The 20070-nt window shown below is 35.4% G+C and overlaps 1 protein-coding gene and 1 non-coding gene across 5 annotated transcripts; both read right to left on the bottom strand.

Moving 5' to 3' along the window:
• Nucleotides 1–976: 976 nt before the first annotated feature.
• LOC129766073 (RNA-binding protein squid) lies at nucleotides 977–16496 on the bottom strand. Of its 4 annotated transcripts, none has more exons than XM_055766528.1 (7): nucleotides 16105–16496; nucleotides 14226–14266; nucleotides 13711–13985; nucleotides 10478–10742; nucleotides 10279–10404; nucleotides 2886–2963; nucleotides 977–2379 (listed from the first exon to the last, which is right to left on the bottom strand). In XM_055766528.1, exons 1-7 carry the CDS (start codon nucleotides 16230–16232, stop codon nucleotides 2291–2293), a joined length of 1002 nt encoding a protein of 333 aa, XP_055622503.1. In that variant the 5' UTR covers nucleotides 16233–16496; the 3' UTR covers nucleotides 977–2290. The 4 variants fall into 4 exon arrangements, with proteins under 4 accessions (XP_055622503.1, XP_055622510.1, XP_055622517.1 ...); XM_055766535.1 differs by having other exon boundaries at nucleotides 10336–10404; XM_055766542.1 differs by lacking the exon at nucleotides 2886–2963 and having other exon boundaries at nucleotides 16105–16494.
• LOC129763869 (small nucleolar RNA snR61/Z1/Z11) lies at nucleotides 10809–10892 on the bottom strand. The gene has a single exon (XR_008741053.1). It is a non-coding gene; the product is annotated as a small nucleolar RNA snR61/Z1/Z11 (small nucleolar RNA).
• Nucleotides 16497–20070: the final 3574 nt, after the last annotated feature.

Below are 20070 nucleotides of genomic sequence, written 5' to 3'. Positions count from 1 at the left end.
CGCTAGCATTCATCGCGGTTTAAGAAGTTTTGGATATTATGTGCATGTAATCCAACCCTTACCTTGATTTTCTGGACATAACTTCACGAAACATCGACTTACCATCACGTTTTGAAATACTGGAATTTCGGCTGAAATTGACTTTGACCTTTCCCTCCGTCTTCCTAAATGCTGCTCCATCCAGCTTCGCGCTTATGACTCTATGTTAAACGATCCTTAAACCTATTTAAAACTATTGAGACGGCTAAGTCACAGATCCGCAGCTTTTTACCCGAAGAAGTATGGGGCTGCTCCGGACTTTTTATATACAGGGTGTTCAATAAGTTCGAATACCATTTCTCATCGTTGTGTGGGTGCGCACCATGTGCACCTACACATCGAACGCGTTCAGTTACGTTCGGCGAGGACGCCAGCAGCTATCATGGGGGGGAGGTTGCTGCAATCACCTTCAAGCTGATCTTGAAAATGCCCAATTGCTGGAATCGACGGATTATCAAGAGCTAGCTCTGGCACTGACAAGAAAAAAGGGAACATGAGAACATGAGGCATGAGAAATTCAACATCTACTTGAAAATTCGAATTTCTTCATTCAAAAATGATGATTTCTAAAACAGAACAAACCCGTGATCAGATGTGGACAAACCATAATCATAATTTCTCTTTGAAAAAAATAGTTAAAAAACATAAAAATGATAATAATCTGAACGTTTTGAGGTAATTTTAGCAACTAGAGACTAGAGAGTCTTTTCCGTAAACCCAAACTTGATTACATGTGATTTTCATGAAGAAAAATCGATTTGCATTTATTAGTTGCGTGAACACACCCAAAAATCGGACAAACTAACATTATTTACCTCATTTCTCTCATTTTTCCGCAATACAAAAATCAGATATAATCAGAAATGCAATGCGTGTTAGGAAATCCAAAAAAATATTATTTTGTAAGCGAGCAAAATAAGTAAAAAAAACATCAATGTTTGACCAGCTACTTGTTTCATTTATTTTGTTGAAAATCTGATACAGTACAGATTTTGGAGCTCCAATCTACATAAAATATGTAAATAGTCCATTCACTTATTCTCTAGGCGTAATATAAATAAATCAATACAAACTACTCGTTTTTTTGTTCCTTCACACATTTTACTATCAGCTGGGACTGAAAAATTATATTTTGTATTCGTTATGAACGGTAATAAATGCCTCGTCGAAAGAAAACACTACGAAAATGATTACTAATTAAATTTGTCAGTCAGTCATGTTTTCCTGCTTCCCTCCTATTCATAAAAATCCTAATTCCGACAAGCGAGACCCAGTGACGAGTGGATATTGATTTAAAGTATTCCAGAAAAAGTTACATATATTCAAACACCCAAATAGGAGTCACATCATCGAATCGGACTTGTTCACAAACAGAAAACAAACTAAACTAAGAGAATGCATTGGAAAAAACACGCAACGATTCATCATGTTTAAAATGTACTTTATTCGCTTTTGTTTATATCATATTGAAACATGAGGTACAGTAAAATGTAATACTGCATTTGAATATGCTTTTTTTTAATGTGAGTTTCTTCAAGAGGGTGAATCGTGCCAATCGAATCATCATTCGCGTAATCCTCTCATATGTTGAATATTGTTGTATAAGGGGAGCAGAGCAGCATCATCAGTATCTGTTAATTCTATTTAATCGTGAAACTGAACGCAAAAAATTAATGTCTAATGTCTTACAAAATATACAAATCCTCTGTTGTGTTTCATCATGTTCAGAGCAATCATAATATAGTAATGTGAATTTGAATCGATGACCCCTCTTCGCAAGTGTTTGTTGTTGTTCTGTAAGGCGCGACAAGCATCAATGATGTGACCCGGATGGATGCATAATCCTTCCTATTTTTCGTTGATTGACTTCGTCTCACAATAAGCAAGTGAAACCAATAACTCTAGTGTCTTTGAAAGTGTGGCTTCCTCATGACATGTCTCTTCTGGAGAGGTTCAAACTGTAGACTCGGAAACGCTTCGTCGCTTTTTTTTGTTGGGTTTTGTATTTTGTTCCTTCATTCTCAAAAGCACTGTTCTTCATTTTCGTTCACACTCAGGTCTTCTTCTAATTCTTCTTGGGTCTCAAGTAGGAATCATTACAGGACTTATCGCTAGTGATTTTCTTCTTTTTTTTCCAACGTGTGTGTGTTTGTTGGGTGGTTATGGAGCTAAACTACTAGTCTATAGTAATTAAAAGTGTGGGGGGACGACTGGACAACGCATTGTATGTGTGTGTGTCCGTGGGACTCTCTTAGTACGGCGTATGCCTTGGCTGACGACCGCCACCGCCGCCTCCGCCACCTCCTCGCTGCTTACCACCTTGGTAACCACCGCCTGCGCCTAGAAATGGTGATTGAATGATTCGGAGAGAGAGAAAAACGAACAAATACGCATATATTAGAATACATTATCAGATGAATCGACGAGAACAGAAGGGAGACAGGATTCATATTCTTGAGATGTTCATTTGACGATTTTGTTCAACCGAAAGGTAATTTAGGTCTACCAGAGCTATGAATTTGATGTTGATTTATTCCTTATATTGACTAAGCTTTGCGAATTATTGATGGAGGGCCAAAACATCAACGCCATGTTACAACCACTTTGATTGCTGTTACAACCTTGGCAAAAAAAAATGTAAAATATTGCCTTCTATTTATAGTTAGTATTGACGCCTATTATGTAGTCAGAAACACGAATTAAAACAACACATTAGGTAACAAAACCGAACCGGAGTGCTCGAATGTTAACGCACTGATTAATGGAGGCTTAATTATTGACAGACGCAAAAAAAATCTCAAACAGGAGGAGCTAGAAAGCAAATTGAGTGTTTTTGTCCAAACTACCTTTACCCCCGCGAGGACCACCAGGTCGACCGCCGTTCATTCCATAGCCATCGTTGTAACCACCTCCGTAATAGTCGTCTGTGGTAAGAGTAATTGGAGGAAGCGAAAAAGTTCATGTTGGTTTATCTCTTTTAACCATCATTTTTTGATCAACATGAGATTGTGTGAGATGTGAAAATTGGTTGTGTTTACTATGCGCGATAAGAAAACGATGGGTTTCTAAAACAACTCCGACAGCTATATTAGGAAGCAGTGAGAAACGAACTCAAATGATGTTTGCTCTAAAAAACAGTCGCAAAACAACTAAACTAATATGAGGCAAATCTTATTACGTTAATAAAGGGACTGTTGCACACGTATCTACAAATTAAAATCATGCCAACAGGGAACGTTTAGCTAGGATAAAATAAACAGATAATCTAAAAAAAACACTCAAGGCGAATGGGCGAATTGAATGAGTTGACAAGACTTTTAAACACAAAGCACGAGACAATTCACGTCACTCGAACACAAGAATCTCGTCTTTTTGTGAGAAACGGGGGAGTACGTATGTACGATAATGACGAATTCCATGCCCATTCGTTTTAAGAGTTGGCAACACCATCTCAGATTGCAGTGAAATTTTGTTGGTGGATTTTGCATTTTTTATGAAATCTAAAAAAAAAATTTGATGATTTGTTGAAAAGGGCCTGGTTTTTACAAATATTGCTATCACAAAAACTGATTCACAAAAATTAGTCATACAATAAAATGTAGGAGGTCAATGTCATTAAAAATACAAAATACATATTTTAAAGATTAAAATTCATTTTTCTCAAAAAAATTTTGATCGTAAAAAAAATATATGAATAGCACATACAATAGCCAACAAATTCCTCATACATCAGAAGAGGAGCACTTCTACAGGAAAATAGTTTATCCATTAAAAGTTTTTTCATGTTTTCTTATTCTAGTACATTTTTTTCAATTCATTCTGATGTTCCTCGAGTGATAAAAAGGTCATCCATTTCGTACATTTCATTCTTTGACCAACATTTTTTAGGTCGTCTAGTTTTTGAGTTTGATTTTGATTTGTTTGTTTGGATTTAAAAAAAAAAAAAAAAACCAACTAAAAAATGCAAAACTATCGAAATCAAAAACTATAACATTCTCAAAATTTGGGTCAAAGAATAATTCTTGGAATCAGAAATTGTTTTTGTTCAAGAATTATCAACCAAAATTTAAAAAAAATAATACACTGATTTTTTTACTTATTTTGATATAAAATAAATAAACAACCCACTGTTTGACCACTATTTTTTAGATCTTTGAAACAAAATTTTTGTAAAAATGAAAAAAAACCGAAAAATTTAAATCAAAAACTATGAGATCTAAAAATTCGGACAAGAAAAGAAAATGCTGCAAATTATTGAAAGTTCAATTCTAAATATCAAATATATAAAAACAAAAATTACGCTGAAAAAAGAAAATCAGTTTTATCAAAAACGTTTTTTTAATTTTGAAAAAAAAGATACATCAGACAGAGAAATAATTTTTCTAACAACTTTTTCGCGTTTTATTTTTTTTCCAGCGTAATTTTTGAAAAATTCATGTTGTTTTTTTTGTGAAAATTTCTTAAATTTCACTTTTTTTTAATTTTTAATTTTTTTAGTTTCGAGTCAGAATTTGTTGTGAAAAAGGTTAGGAAAAAAATTAAATCTACAAAAATCGCAACCCATAAACTATAAGGCTTAAAAATTTTTCGTTCAAAATTAAAATTCATATCATAAAATTAATAGAATTTTCATCAAAAATATCAAACGAATTAAAAACAACACATCGAAGAAAAGCTATTTTGAAAATTAAAATTCATTCTGCTCAAAACTTTTTTTTCAATTCCTGAAAAATATACGAATAGCCTACACAATAACCAACAAGTCATCCATACATCGGAAGATGAGCACTTTTGCAGGAAAACAGTTCTGAGTTTTTTTTTTTATTTTAATGTTCATTTTTTTTGAGTATTTTTCTCGAATGAGTTTTTTTTCTTTTTTTTTTGTAAAGGAAAATTGAAAACACCGGAAATTAAAAAAATGGAAAATTCAAAAAAAATTAAATTTAGACCAATTTTCTGAACAATTTTAAAAATTTATAGTGAAAAAAATACAAATTTTGAAAATTAAAATAAATACAAAACTCAGAAAAATATGAAATAAAAAAATTATTTTAATTATTTTGAAATTTCCCTGATCTTTTTTTTCTTCGAAATTTGTTATTTGTAGCCATGTAGCCTTTTTGTAATGTTAAATTATTTTTTGTTTTCAATTGTAATTTTCAATTCCATTTCTAATTTTATGAAATTGAACCTTTTGAATTTAGAAATTCAGGAAAAAATTTACCAATTTTTTTTAATTTTTTTTTTAAATTTATAACCGAATTTCAATTGAGTTTTGAGTTTCCAGAGTTTTGAATTTCCAGAGTTTTGAAAATCTAAGATTTTTTAAATTTTTTTTTAGATATTTTGAATTTATCAATTTTAAGTTTTTTCAATTTTTATTTGTTCAATAATCTCACAACTCTTTGTAATTTTAATGTTTAAATTTGTTTGTGAAATTGAAATCTGAATTCGTAGCTTTTTAAAATTTCAATATTTTGAATTTCTAATTTTCCGAACTATTCGTCTCAATTTTTCAATCTTCTGAATTTTTGATGTTTTAAATTTTCAATTTCAAAATTGTAAATTCAATGAATGATTATTTTTTTGTTTTTAATTGAATTTCAATTGAGTTTTAAAATTTTAGAATTTTGAATATTTTAATTTCCTTAAAAAAATAGTATTTTCAATTCATCAATATTTAATTTTTTACAATTTTCATTTTTTTATAATCTCATAACTCTTTGAAATGCACCCCTATTCTGTATTTCGATTGATTCGAAATATTCCGAACGACTTGATAAAATTCCATTCTGTATTCCGTTCGAGTTGTATTTGCATTTCGTTCGATCTGTTTCTTTTCGAACATTAAATGAACAAAACGATGGAAATAGGGAATGCGGAGAAGGGGACTTAAACGAAATGGAAATACGTCGGAATACAGAATAGGGCTGTTGGTCTGTGAAGTTGAAATTTAAATTCGCAACTCTTGGAAATTTTAATTTTAATTTTTTTAAACTTCTAATTTTCCAAACCTTCCATGTCTCGATTTCTCAATCTTCCGATGTTTTAATGTTTTGAGTTATCAATTCGGAAATTAAAAACTCAATGAATGATTTTTTTTTTAAATTTCCATTTTATGATTTTTTTGTTTTTAATGTTTTTTTTTAATTTTTAAATTTTCCTAATTTGTTTTATATTAGTTTTTTTTTAAATTGTTTTTTTTTCAATTTTTAATTTTTGAAATTTTTAATTTTTCAGAACATTAAAAATTCAGAAGATTAATAAATCAAACCATAAAAAAATCAGAAAGTTAGAATTTTTTTTCTTTTTATTTTATGATAATTTTTTTAAATCATCTTTTTTTAAAATTTGTTTTTGTGATTTCTGATTTTCTATTGTTTTTTTTTTTTATTTTGAGCTTCTGTATTTTGATTTTTTATTGTGTTTTAACACTTTAATTCCCAAAATAGAGTTAATTTTCAGTTCTCTGAATTCACATTTTTTTCTAATTTCAATTTTTTTTGGATTTATTTTTCAGTAATTGTATTTGATTTTTTTTTTCTATTTTCCTATTCTTTAACACTAGGATTGTCCAAGCAAGTCATTTTGACTGCTTTTCTATTAGCAAAATAATTATGACACAATTTCTTTAAAAGTTTTGTAAACCTAATGCTTTTTTTTTTTAAAGACCTAATGTATCACCATTATTTTTCTAATTGAAATTGAAAAGCAGTCAAAATGACTTGCTCGGGTAATCTAGCGTTAATTCATATTTTTTTAAACTTCCTTAATAGTAAATTTAAAAATTCTTATTTTCCAAACTATTTCTATTTCTCCTTCTTGATGTTTTTATTTTCAGAATTTCAGAATCATTTAAATTTTCCACTTTTTCAAATCACATTTTTTTTAACTTTTTTGTCGTTTTTCTTAGTTTTTTATAGTTTTGTTTTTGTATACTTTTTATTTAGAATTTTCTAACTTTTCAATTTTCATTAATTTTAATTTGACATTTTTTTTATAAAAAAAGGTAATCCCAATTTTGTGTTAAGATTTTAGAATTGGAATAATACGTTTTCGAAAAAAAAACCAGTGTTAATTTCCATAATATTTTTAGTGTGCTTTTTCTTACATTTCATTTCTTTCCAAAATTTTGTAAGTCTTATAGTTTCGTTAAATTTTAAGAAAACCTGGAACCGTTTTCCAAGGATCGTCTAAATTTTCTTTTAAAGATTTCATGTATGCTAAGTTGTATAAGTGGCCAATGTATTTAAACCCACAATGTTTCACTGCAATCAGAGATGGCGCTGGCAACTCCTAAGACAAGCTGGCATGAGATTCTTCACATGTCACACATTCGCTGGTCATAACAATACACACATATTCGGTCTTGGGTGGAAACAGAGGAAAAGCAGAGTTCGATGGGGTCTTCTTACACGAGAAACACATTGTTTGGTTTTGTTTACAGATTTTTTTTCTGATTTCATTTATTTTCTTTCTTCTTAAAGTTGTTATTTAAGCCATTGTCATTGGACACACTTGTTTGTTGCTCGGCTTCCATTCAAACACCATATTTTTGACAGTCTGATATAGTTTCACTCATGCTCTTGTGTGTGTGTTGATTAATCAGAATTTCACAAATTATTTTTACACCAATTTGCATAAGGCACCTGCTCTTCTTGCCATATTTCCCCCCTCTGTTTCCACTGTTTCCACCCGAGAATCGTCACACTCTCGCTTTTTCCCAAGATTGTCAGTGTTTTTATCTAAAAATCTATGTATTAAAAATGAGTTTAAATCTACCAAAAGGTTACGAACAGGTCTTGGCCTTCAACACTAAAAGCTATCGTCGTCTAAAACTAGAAAGAAAACACCATTACCAATGAAAAAGCAGGAACAAAATCTTAAAGTTAAGAATAAAAATGTATATCAACTCGTGAAAATATTAATCGTAGTTCATCAAAAATTATTTTCCTTTATAGCCTAATAATATGTGTATTAAAAATTTATTAATTTCCGTTTCTTTAGGAGAATATTTAAGAAAAAATGAAACACTTTCAATGCTTGGGATACGACGAGAGAGAAGTCAAACGCGGTCGTGGTTGTGTGCACAAATGTACCGGATGCTACAAAGTCAATCGAACGAGGACATAACCATTTTACGAAAACCCCACAAAACTGGGAAAAAAGCACTTATGAACAAACAAAAAATTGTAATGCACCAGAAAAAAAGACTAAATCCAAAACGTGTCGGTGGTGGTGGTAACAAGAGAGGGAAAACAGGACATCACAAAAAAAGAAATCTGCTCTAGTTGAGAATTAAACAAAAGGTTGCTAACTGATAACACATTTGTCGTTCGAAACCAATAAATATAAAAACAAAATAGCTAGCATGCATGCAAAAACTAGTTCAATCTCTCACACGAGAAAAGCAAAGTGTGCCGAAAGGAGCAAATTGCGTGTTCCGTGGTTGTACGAAAAAAAACACACTTTTGCTCTTTTCAACCCACAAAGCTTCGAACTCGTTGTCAGTTTTACGAATGGAGAAACATGAGTGCGCGTTTAAGATTTTGTATCAGTTTAGCAAACAAAAGTTGATTTGTTCCGTAATTTCCTGACTGTTCCTTACTACTGCTCATCATCAACTGTGGTCAAATTAATATTCCAAAATGCATAAGTCTTGCCACAAAACACAACTTGTCTTTGGAATTTGTGTTCCTTCAGGGTTTTTTTTTTCGTTCTGACGTTCTTCTGTGAAGGAATCGCGTTTGTTGGGAGAACACAGAAAAGAGAAAAGCTGCTTTTGTGCTTTCTTTTTCTTCTCTCATCAACCCTCAACAGTCTTATTTTGCTAGCGAACTTCTTAAAATTAAACAAGCCTTCTCTCCCACAGGTTCTTGGACTCTTGGAAACAGTTAAAAACTCCATTTCCACATTCTTTATATATATGATTTCGTATCACAGGCAATATATATATAAATATATATATGTATGCAGTTACAGTTGTCCATCCACTGAAACTGGATGAGGCACGAATAAAAAAAAATACAAAAGAAATATTCGCGCCACTCTTTTCAAAAAAAAAAATAGTAAAATCGAAAACAGATTCAAAACGATTTCACGCACATCGATCAATCGGTTTTTTCTCCCTTCTTCCATCATCATTATCTTATCTTTTCCGTGTCAATTTTGTACCGTTTTCTGCTCCGGGAACTCGCGGAGTTGTGTGTCTATATGTTAAATTTCACATTCCTTCTGTTCACAATCGTTCAGAAAAGAAAATTCCCCAGGACTAAAATTTTAATGTGTGAAAAAGGCAGAAAAAACAACAACCATTAACATTAACAACTCTTTTTCTTAATGTAAGAAACAGTTGACCAAAAAGCGAACCGTTAAACCTTGTTTTTCGATTTACTGTAGTGCTATCGATTTTAAAAACAAATATTTGCACTTGAGGTATATTACTTTTTTGCTTATCAAGGAAAAAAAGGAAAAGTTTATTGCGAAGGAGGCGTCGCGCGTCTCACAATGAAGGAATCCAAAATCCAAACTTTCTTTAATTTCGATAAGTGAGAAGAAAAAAATTCTATTTGTGGCAGATAATTTCAAAGCGAAAATACTAAATATTGCTAGCAAATTGACCGGGCATTTTTTGTAAAACAAACTTCGAACGTTACTACTACTTATTTAGTACAAATGCAGCTTCTGTTATGTCAGAGGACTTGAAAACGCGCGCGCTGTTCCTTTTGAAACTACTAAACTCTCATTGGCAAAGAGAACGAAAAAAACGACTTCGAAGGCAAAGCGACTGCTCTTCAAGGAAACGTTTAATATAAAACCGTCTTATCAACACACTATTTTTTGTTTATTGCGTGCGGTCGTGAATTACTAGGATAAAATACGGTAACTACTATTCAACTTTGATTGGTTTGCTTTTGATTCTGAGGTATCTTTCTCTCTCTCTCTTCTCTTTCGTCCGATTATAACAAGTTATAGTATCGCCTTTTGTGAGGTGCTTCTGTTGACTTTACTCATGCGTTTTGCGTTAAATTCGTGCTTTTTGTTTACTTTCGAAAACAACGTAACTATTGTGTACTTCTGATTTATCAAATTTCAAACGTTAACACACCTCCATTCGGAAATATAAAGAACAAGTAATTTTTTTTTTGTTTGCAATCAAATCGAATAAAAAAATAGTGAGATAAATAGAGAGGAAAAGTCTCTAATGATGGTGTTTCTGTGAATGGTTGTTGAATTTACCGTAGTGAGAGTAATCATAACCGTTGTAGTCCCATCCCCAACCGCCATAATAGTCACCGTATGCACCGTATCCGCCCTGGCCGTATCCTCCGCCGTATCCCTGTCCGCCCCAGCCTTGTCCGTAGCCTGTGAACAGAAGAAAAGATTGACCGGTAAGAGCATTTTTCGAGGTGTTTTACGGCGCAAATTTTTCAATTACTTTTTGGTCCTCCTGGGCCTCCACGTCCCCCTCGCATTCCGCGTGGTGGTGGGCCACGCATACCGCCTCGTCCGCCCATTGGGCCACCCATCTGCATGTTATCGGGCTTTGGTGTCGCCTTCTTCACGTCCACTTCCTTGCCGGAAATGGTCTGCTTGGGGGTCTTCAGCAGCTCGTTCACCACCTGCTCCGAGTCGAAGGTGATGAAACAGAATCCCTTCCGTTGGTTCTTCTGCTTGTCGAACGGCATTTCCACGTCAACAATCTACGCGAAAGGACACAAATTAGTATGGTTTTAATGCCAAATGTGGTCTCTAAGTTGTGTATGAGTTGGTCAGAAAAGTGTGCTTTGGTAAGATGTTTTAATCATAAATTCTCATAAGCAGAACTGAATAATGTGGTATCATCATTTATGAACTGAAAAAAAAATCTTCATTTGTACAGCCATTCCATTCCACACTGATACAATGGTTCTCAGATTTCCATGAAAAGTGGTAGTTTTGTTCTTTGTCGCAAAATATTAGACCGGTTTTTTTTATTTTTTCATTAAGGTGACTATTTCCACTTTAGGGTGGTCCGAAAAATCAATTTTTTCCACTTTTTCAAAAAAATTACTTTTTTCAAAAATTCATAACTTTTGAACCAGTGAACTGATTTAGATGATCGACATATTGAATTGAAGTCAGAGTTAGTCTTTTATTAAAAAATATCGAGCTAACGAAAAAAATAGATTTTATTTTGGTAATCATTAATTGCAGTCGTTTTTTATTGTTTTCATGACTTTGGACTAGAGGGCGCTATGATTTGTCTTTTAAATTCCCTGGTTTTCCTGGTAGATTTATAAAAATCCTGGTTTTCAATATAAATGCAAACTTTCTATAGGTTTGCAAAACAAGATGAATTCATTGTCAACAATGATGCTGCTGTTCATTTTGGTTTACAACCGAACGAACATATATGCCATCTGATTTTTCCCGGTTTTGAATGAAAACTCCTGGTTATTTCCCGATTTTTCCTGATGGAAAAAAAATCCTTGCTATTTTCTGGTTTTCCCGGTTAAGTTTCCACCCTGTGATGATCGACACATCAAATAGAAATTTATGATTCAGGGTAAGTGTACCAATTATGGAGGACGTATGTCACCGACATGCACCAATTGGCGAAAAAATACCCTATTTTAGTTCAAAAATATACAAAAGTATACTTTTTCTGGCAGTTTGAACTCTGTTTTTGAAGATTCTCACTGATATTCCGATGATTGACTAAATTGTATAAAAAAAAATGTTTGAAAATGCCACTTCCATGTACCCATTATGGTAATAGTGTTCCTGGAGTTTCGTAATAAGTGTATTCCTTAGGGTGCCAATGGAATGTATGAGAAAAAATCGTCCCTAAAATTTCAAAATTACCCTATACAATTGTTCACCATTTCGAAAAAGCACCCTATGCCAAATATCAGCTCAATCGGAGTCAAGGGAAAGGTGGCGCAAGGCAGTCAAAGTTTAAGTTTTTTGAAAATCGAAAAATCACCCAGGGGAGTAAAGAAAATCGGGATTTCGAAAAAAAATGTAGATGCCAAATGTCTTAAAATTGCATGAAACGTCGAGATCTAGTGTCATCTTGAAATAATTTTTATTGTCAAAAATCGACACTCTGGGATTTTTTTTCGGAATACGAGACGAGACGTATGATTTTAAGTGCCAATAAAAATAGTTATCTCGATTTTTCATTTGGAATATGTTGCGAAATGTTGATTTGGCAGGCAGCTTTCGATATTGCGATAATTGGCACTTAGATGTAAAATTGTACCAATTATGGTCATACAAAATACATGTTTCTATAAAATCGTATAAATTGGTCGAAACACAACATCAAGAAGATAGTAATGTATGCGTCTAAACTGTGTTTGCATCAAAACAGCCGATCAACAGCATAAAAATCTCATTATTTTGACCGCATATTCCTTAGCAAAATGCTAAGAAGCAAGCATCAATGGAACACACTGGGCCTGATCACGAAAGTCACTTCACGGTGAAAACGGTAATTGGGAGCAATTTGTATGCGTTTCATTCCGTTTTCACCGTGAAGTAACGTTCGTGATCAGCCCCACTATTTTCAAACTAAATTTTTCAACAAATGAACAATGTTTTGCATGGAATCAAGTACCAAAATCGACAACAAAAAAAAGATTTCTGATGTTTCAAAATCATATTAGAGTTTTTCAAAATAAGATATGTTTTCGAAACTAATAAAAAAAACTCACTCGTATTACCATAATAAATACCATAGCGATGATAGGTAGTTTTCCCTGACTCTAGTTTTCTTTAAAAAAAACATTACTTTTGCGAAGAATTAGGATTTTTGTTTCTGTAATTATTAATTGAATTAGTTCTGCATGTGCAACAATTCTTAATGAAATGCTAGCTCATAGCCTTGAATTTGATATGTCGGTTATCTAAATCGTTTCAGTGGTTCAAAAGTTATGAATTCTTGAAAAAAGTAATTTTAGGAAAAAGTATTTTTTGGACCACCCTAAAATGGAAATGGCTACCCTAACGAAAAAAAAAAAATACGGGTCTATTGCTTTGCGCTAAAGAACAAAATAACTATTTTTGACGAAAATCTCAGAACCACAATATCGGTTTGACATGGAATGGCTGGTGACCGGAATAAATCGCCACAGTAAACAACTGCAACAGAAACAACCGCTTAGAAAAAGTGTAGTAGGCTAGAAATATTTGGCGCGGGAAAAACATCATGTGCCTCACATTTCTATTATAAATTTATTCTCTTGTTCTCGTTTTTCGAAATTTATTCTGAGGACAATGTAATGGGGACGAAGTCCCCATTTGGCGAGGATAAGGAATCGAGGCGGCCCATGCCGCCAAGATGACGCAATCCGAGTCCACCGCCGACCCGCCGTCGGAAGCGGCGGTGTCTCGCACGCAAACCTGGGATCCACTGATTGCCCGGTTAGTTTGAAACATAGGATACGATCCTTTAGCAATGTCCGACCGAGCTCTAGCGAGCGTCGGACGGTATACGTCTGCCCGGGGCGTTACGTTTGCCTGGGGCGATACGTTTGCCCGGTTAATTCTTGTTTTGAAATACAATACCGCGCCACAATATTTATAGCCTACTACACATTTTATAAGCGGTGGTTTCTGTTGCAGTCGTTTTCTGTGGCGATTTATTCCGGGAACCGGAATGGCTGTATAGCTACATTTACTTACATTTCCAAACTGTCCGAAAAAGGTCTTGATCTCCTCGTCGCTAATCTCGGTTGTCAACCCACCGACAAAGATTTTGCCGTGGCGCGCTTTGGCCTTCTTCGGGTCGACCTTTTTGTTGTTGATGACATGATCGCCAGCGGCGACCACTTTGTCAATGGATTCGGCACTCTTGTACACGATGAACGCGAATCCTCGGGAGCGCCCGGTGTTGGGATCGGTTTTGACATTGATGCTCTCGATTTCACCATACTGGCCGAAGTGTTCCTTGAGTTCCTCTGCACGTACGTGAGACGCAAGAAGATATGCATTAGTTGTGTTTGTCATATGTCTCAGAATTGCATATTAAAGAAATGAGAATGGAAAGAGGGAGAACGGAGAAGTGTTCTTCAGGTAGGAAATAAGAAAACGAAAAAAAAACACAACGAACAGAAAAACTTCAAATGATGACTGTGTGAAGGTACAACTAAAAAAATGTATAAATTGTAGCATAATAGAAAAAAGAAAATGTATATTACTGTCTGATGTTTCCCAACTAAGTCCACCAACGAATAATTTTCTGGAATGTGACGAAAATTTACGAATTAGAATCGATCCGTGCAAGTGCTTACGCTCTCAATAAACTACTCTAGAAAAAAGTTAAAGTTTATTAATATGAATTCAATATCGCTAACATTTTTTTATCATTATGCAAACGTCCATCGCAAAGAAAATACAATCACTCATTTATTGGTTATCATTATAATTTATTTCTTTACAATGCAATTTGGAAAATCGTTACAGTTAAAGGTACGCTCTTTATTTCTTTTAGTTCTAGAATTTAAAGCTACTTGTATGTATATATCGCCAAAAACAACAATCAACAAGTTCTTCTTAGCAGAGTCGGAAAAAGTAACATCAAAACCTTCTTTAAGCTTATCTGAAGAGAGGGGTTCAGAAAACAAAAACAGGAAAAAAACGAAAAATTAAAATAATAATGGGGGAAAAGGATAAAATAATAACATGTAAATACTCTATTATATCGTAACGAATACGATTTTCTCTCTGAAGGAGACTCTTTAATGTTTTTGGGTTTGTTTTCCAATTGATGTTATGTCGTAAACAGTTTTGTTTTTGATTTTATAGTATAATAAATACCATCTTCTCTTGAGTCTCTCGCACATCCTGGTGCAGAATCCCACACGTCTTGTTTCTCTCAGCTGTCCACTCTTGTCTCACAGAGGCTCACAGGGTCTCTGTCAATCTCAACAACCTGCCGGAGAGGAACAAGGTTAGTCGTTCGCTCTAGACGCAACAGGAGGGTCATTTCCTAGCAAAAAAAGTTTTGCTGCGTATTGCTCTTATCTTCTTCTTCTCTCGATAATCTGTGTTTGGCGTGCTTTTTTTGTTTTGTTTGAATCTTTGTGAAGCTCTCGAGAGATCTGCCCAGTGGTGAAGCTACTTGTTAGCATTGATTGACGTTACTTGGAACCAACAACGATTTCACAAAATGTCTACATAAGTATTAATCTTATAGCGTATATATTTAAATATTTTCGAATACCAAAACTGGAATACATTTTATATTTAAATCGTTAAACTCCTAGAATCCTACATATTAAAAATACATTTCAAACCAATCTGGTCCTACTACAAATTAAATCTTAAAATCTTAATATGTTGAAATTCATCGTATATCTCTCCTTCTTCGGCAATACATTTGATAGACAGCAAACAAACACACTGGCAGAAGGCGATGTCGGATCAATCCTGTCCATTTTACACACGTTACACGATCGACAATTATATAGTAAGCCATGGAAGAAATACCAATATCTCTTGTCACCACTAGATGCAAATCGATAACGCTGATGCCGGCATTTTCTACCTTCTCCGATTCGTCTTAATGCGTACTTTTTTTTTCTCTCGCTCGTATTAAATTATCTCACACACACTTGAGGAAAAATTCGCGATTTTATACGTACGTAAATGCTTCGTGACTGTAGTGATGGTGAACCGGGACATTGCACGACGTTCGCCAGCAAGCAGCACCGCTTGCTTTGCGTGAACGACGAAATGAAAGCGGCAAAGCCGCGGCTAGAGGGCCGCCATTTTGACTGACTAAAATATGCACGCGCTTGTGTCCCGGATACAAAATTTGCTACTTACTTTTCTTTGGCTTGCTTTATCGCATTCGAAGCAAAGTTTTATTACGCTTGTGAAGGAACCGACAAAAAAGGAACTCGTAACCAAAAAAAAAACGCGCTTGCGGAGCCATATTGGAAAGAGAAAAAACCGACTTTCTAGCGTATCTTCCACATTACCAAGAAGGCTTTATCCTCTGAATCTCTATGGCAACATACAGACGTGGCATTTGGTCATTTTATTTCGCTATTCCTGGAACCACAATCCACTTACCTGTCGTCATCACGCACTGCAGGGGAGTCGCCGTTTCCGTTCGCAGAATTGCTATCCTGCTTCGATTCGCCATTCAGATCTAGATCTTGGCTAGAACCGTTCATCTCCTGATCCTGATTATCGGCCATTTTTTTCTATCTTATTTTTTATTCACTTATTTTCTACGCAGCGAGCCGGTTGTCGCAGTATATTAAAACCACACTTGTACTTTGCGAAGTTCAACGCACTTCGGAAAAACGGCTTCTATTCTTTTTAACAAGAGACTTTTAATCACTTTTTATTAGGAAAAACGGGAGTGAAGCGTGCGTCGCGTCTTGCTCCAACAATGAACCCGAAGAGAAAGAAAATTGCGCACTGATCGGGGTGAGCGTCGGCTATTTTATGACTACAGGCGGCAGTTGCAGGTAAGCCGCGGCGAACGGCTTCTTTTAGTGTTAGTGAATTGTGAGCGTCACATGGGCATACCCTTCGAAGATGGGAGCAAAATATACGAGACAAAGCCACTATTTATTAAGAATTTGCTGAATTGTAGTTTCAGTGGATATAAATCAATCTTTAAAGCGATTCAACTACAATAGTTTGCCACTTTTTTTAGCGATTTTTGATAATGAATTTTTGCACGAAGAAAATGATATAATCCACTGTGATTGTCAATGTATTGATGTCGCACCTGTATTTGACGTCTTTTATCTACTTCCGTTTTGTATCAGCAAGAAAAAAGCGACATAGTTTTTTCTCTCAAGTGAATGAAGCAAAGGTACTCCGACTGATACAGTAGAGTCCCACGAAGTTCGCTTTGTTGAAATTGATATATTTTTCTGAAACGAAAGTTATTATTATTTTTTGGTGGAACAAACTCAAATGAACTTTCCCCCATTTTTTTTCTCAAATTTTCGTTCATATTTGTAGTTTTGTTCCTTAACGCAAAAAATTAGACCCGTATGTTTTTTCGGTTTTCCCATAGGGTGCCCATTTCCATTTAAAGGTGTTCCGAAAACTGTGCACAAGCGTATTGTATTTTGTTTAAAACACCAACCGCCCCCCCACATTTTTTTTCAAGAATGCCTTATTTTAAAAATTCATAACTTTTGAACTACTGGACTACTTTGGACTACTGAAAATTGACTAGGTTTTGTTGCAATGCAAGTGCTCTTTCCCAAATCGATTTACCGTATCCAAGTATCGACGTGGCTACGCGTGCCAAAAGATGCCTCTTACTACTCATATAACTTATATAACTTATATTAGGCTGTCAAAAAAGTCCTGCGGTATTTCCGCGAGGTGTCGTTGTAAGCGCGTAGTTCTAGTTGTATTCATTGTATCGAGTCATACTATAGCTTGTTGGAAAGGTATTTTTGCGCGCTATAATATAGTCCTTGACAGTGTTTTGTTTGGTTAAGTCGTTCGTGAGTTATAGTGTCGCAAATATGGAGCAAAATAAAGAGTAAATCCGACATATTCTACAGTACTACTATGACAAAGGCAAAAATGCATCTCAGGCTGCCAATAAAATTTGTGCAGTTTATGGACCCGATACAGTTTCTATTTCCACCGCACAACGATGGCTTCAACGTTTTCGGTCTGGTGTAGAGGTCGTCGAAGATGCGCCACGCTCCGGAAGGCCTGTCGTCGAAAATTGCGACAAAATCGCTGAATTAGCCGAGAAAGACCGGCATAGTAGCAGCCGTAGCATCGGCCAAGAGCTGGGGATAAGTCATCAAACCGTTATTAACCATTTGAAGAAGCTTGGATTCACAAAGAAGCTCGATGTATGGGTGCCACACACGTTGACGCAAAAAAACATCTTTGACCGTATCGACGCAAGTGAATCGCTGCTGAATCGCAACAAAATCGACCCGTTTCTGAAGCGGATGGTGACTGGCGATGAAAAGTGGGTCACTTACGACAACGTGAAGCGCAAACGGTCGTGGTCGAAGCTCGCTGAAGCGGCCCAGACGGTGGCCAAGCCCTCATGAACGGCCAGGAAGGTTCTGCTGTGTGTTTGATGGGATTGTCAAGGAATAATCTATTATGAGTTGCTTCCCTATGGCCAAACGCTCAATTCGGACCTGTACTGCCAACAACTAGACCGCTTGAAGGTAGCACTCATGAAGAAGAGGCCATCTTTGATAAACAGAGGCCGCATTGTCTTCCATCAGGACAACGCCAGTCCACACACTTCTTTGGTGACGCGCCAGAAGCTCCGGGAGCTCGGATGGGAGGTTCTTTTGCATCCGCCGTATAGTCCGGACCTTGCACTAAGTGACTACCACCTGTTTTTGTATATGGCGAACGAGCTAGGTAGTCAGAAGTTAGCCACAAAAGAGGCCTGTGAAAATTGGCTATCCGAGTTTTTTGCCAATAAGGAAGCGAGCTTCTATAACAGGGGTGTTATGAAGTTGGCATCTCGTTGGGAACAAGTCATCGAACAAAACGGCGCATATTTGACTTAAAACAGATGATTGTAACTAATTTTATGAACAAATGAAATTTCAAAAAAATACCGCAGGACTTTTTTGACAGCCTAATACTATTTGCTCACATCGTGGAGACTTTACCAGCTTATGCGCATATGTATCTGCCTTGGCTCTTAAAATTAAGTCGGTAGTCAATAGCCAGACCTAGATATTTCAGCTCGTGCTTGCTGATGAACATTATTCCGGTTTTGTGGTGTACTATCTGTAACTTAGCAACTTCATTCAGTTTCCCATGTTTTTTGACGTAGGATTACGTCTTTCGGGAACAAATTGGGGTACAAATTGAAAATCGAAACCCGAGCACATCGTGAAAATTGTCCAATTTCAAACGCTTATTGCTCAGTCATTTCGTGATGGATTGATAAAATTTTTGCGTCAATCGATTTTGGCACTCCATAACAATTTTTATATTGAAGAGAATAATATATGTCATGAAACTAACTATCGAACAATTGAAAAATCTCCACCCCTATCCTAACGGAAATACCCACTTCTGATTGGTCGAAATTGACGACACATTCGGCGGGTCCCAAACAGAGACATCAAAATCATGCTTCCTGGGGGAAATCGGCATTGCAAATACATGAACGTAGGAGGAGCTTTTGTTCCCACCTAAATATGTTCCCTAACAGAGACATCAAAACCAAGCTGCCTGGGGGAAATCAACATTGCAAATCCGGAGACGAATGAATCACTAGATTTAAAGTCTCCGTAAACGAAGGAAAAAAGAAGAACATTGCAAATACATGAAAGTAGGACGAATTTTTGTTCCTGCCGAAATGTGTTCCTCAACAGAGACATTAAAACCAAATCACTATCAAAGAGATTAACGATATAATTCTTCAAGCATTTCCAAAATCAACAGATAGCCTAACGGAATCCTACGTCAACTATGCGGTCGTGTCTCAGACACAACCCTCCTGTGACTTTTTATCGCCGAGGTAGCCAGCATTTCGACATCTTCTCGTTTCTCATCTTCAGGGAAACATTGTCGAAGAAGCCGATAACCATCACGCCCGTAGGAAGCTATCAGCACTCCATCGTACATTCCGTTCCACAGTGTTGGGCCCAAGACAGAACCCTGTGGGACATTCGCTAAAATATTGAATAACTTCTGTTCGTTGTCTGCGTCATAAATCAAAACCCGGTTTTCAAAAGTAGCTTTTCAGGATCCTACACACACTTCGGTAAAGTCTACCTGTGCATCGCTTCATCAATAGCTTTCCAGCTGATGCTGTTGAAAGCATTTTGCGTCAACCGTCATTATAGCGCAATATCGATTTCCGCGTCTTCTCTTCAATGCTTCTTTTAGTCAATGGTTCAATAGTTCTTTGGCTCCTTCAACCTCTGACAGGATGGCATCCACCGTGAATCTGTCTTTTCGGAACCAGAGCTCTATATTCCGTGTCTAGTTACTATACACCTTGTCAACCTACTGAACATGAATTTCTCTAGCAGTTTCTCGAGTATATACAGGAAGCAAACGAGA

This window comes from Toxorhynchites rutilus, chromosome 1, assembly GCF_029784135.1.
Source record: "Toxorhynchites rutilus septentrionalis strain SRP chromosome 1, ASM2978413v1, whole genome shotgun sequence".
NCBI lineage: Eukaryota > Metazoa > Arthropoda > Insecta > Diptera > Culicidae > Toxorhynchites > Toxorhynchites rutilus.
The sequence above is the reverse complement of the archived record's forward strand: the minus strand, read 5'-3'. Positions and strand labels throughout refer to the sequence as shown.

Bases quoted from the DNA above. Each gene is read 5' to 3' on its own strand.
- LOC129766073 (XM_055766528.1), bottom strand. From the start codon at position 16,232: ATGGCCGATAATCAGGATCAGGAGATGAACGGTTCTAGCCAAGATCTA. The intron at 13,986-14,225 runs GTAATATACATT...ACGTACGTGCAG, and splicing joins TAGTTGGGAAACATCAGACA to AGGAACTCAAGGAACACTTC. The intron at 10,405-10,477 runs GTAATTGAAAAA...TTCTGTTCACAG, and splicing joins AGGCCCAGGAGGACCAAAAA to GCTACGGACAAGGCTGGGGC.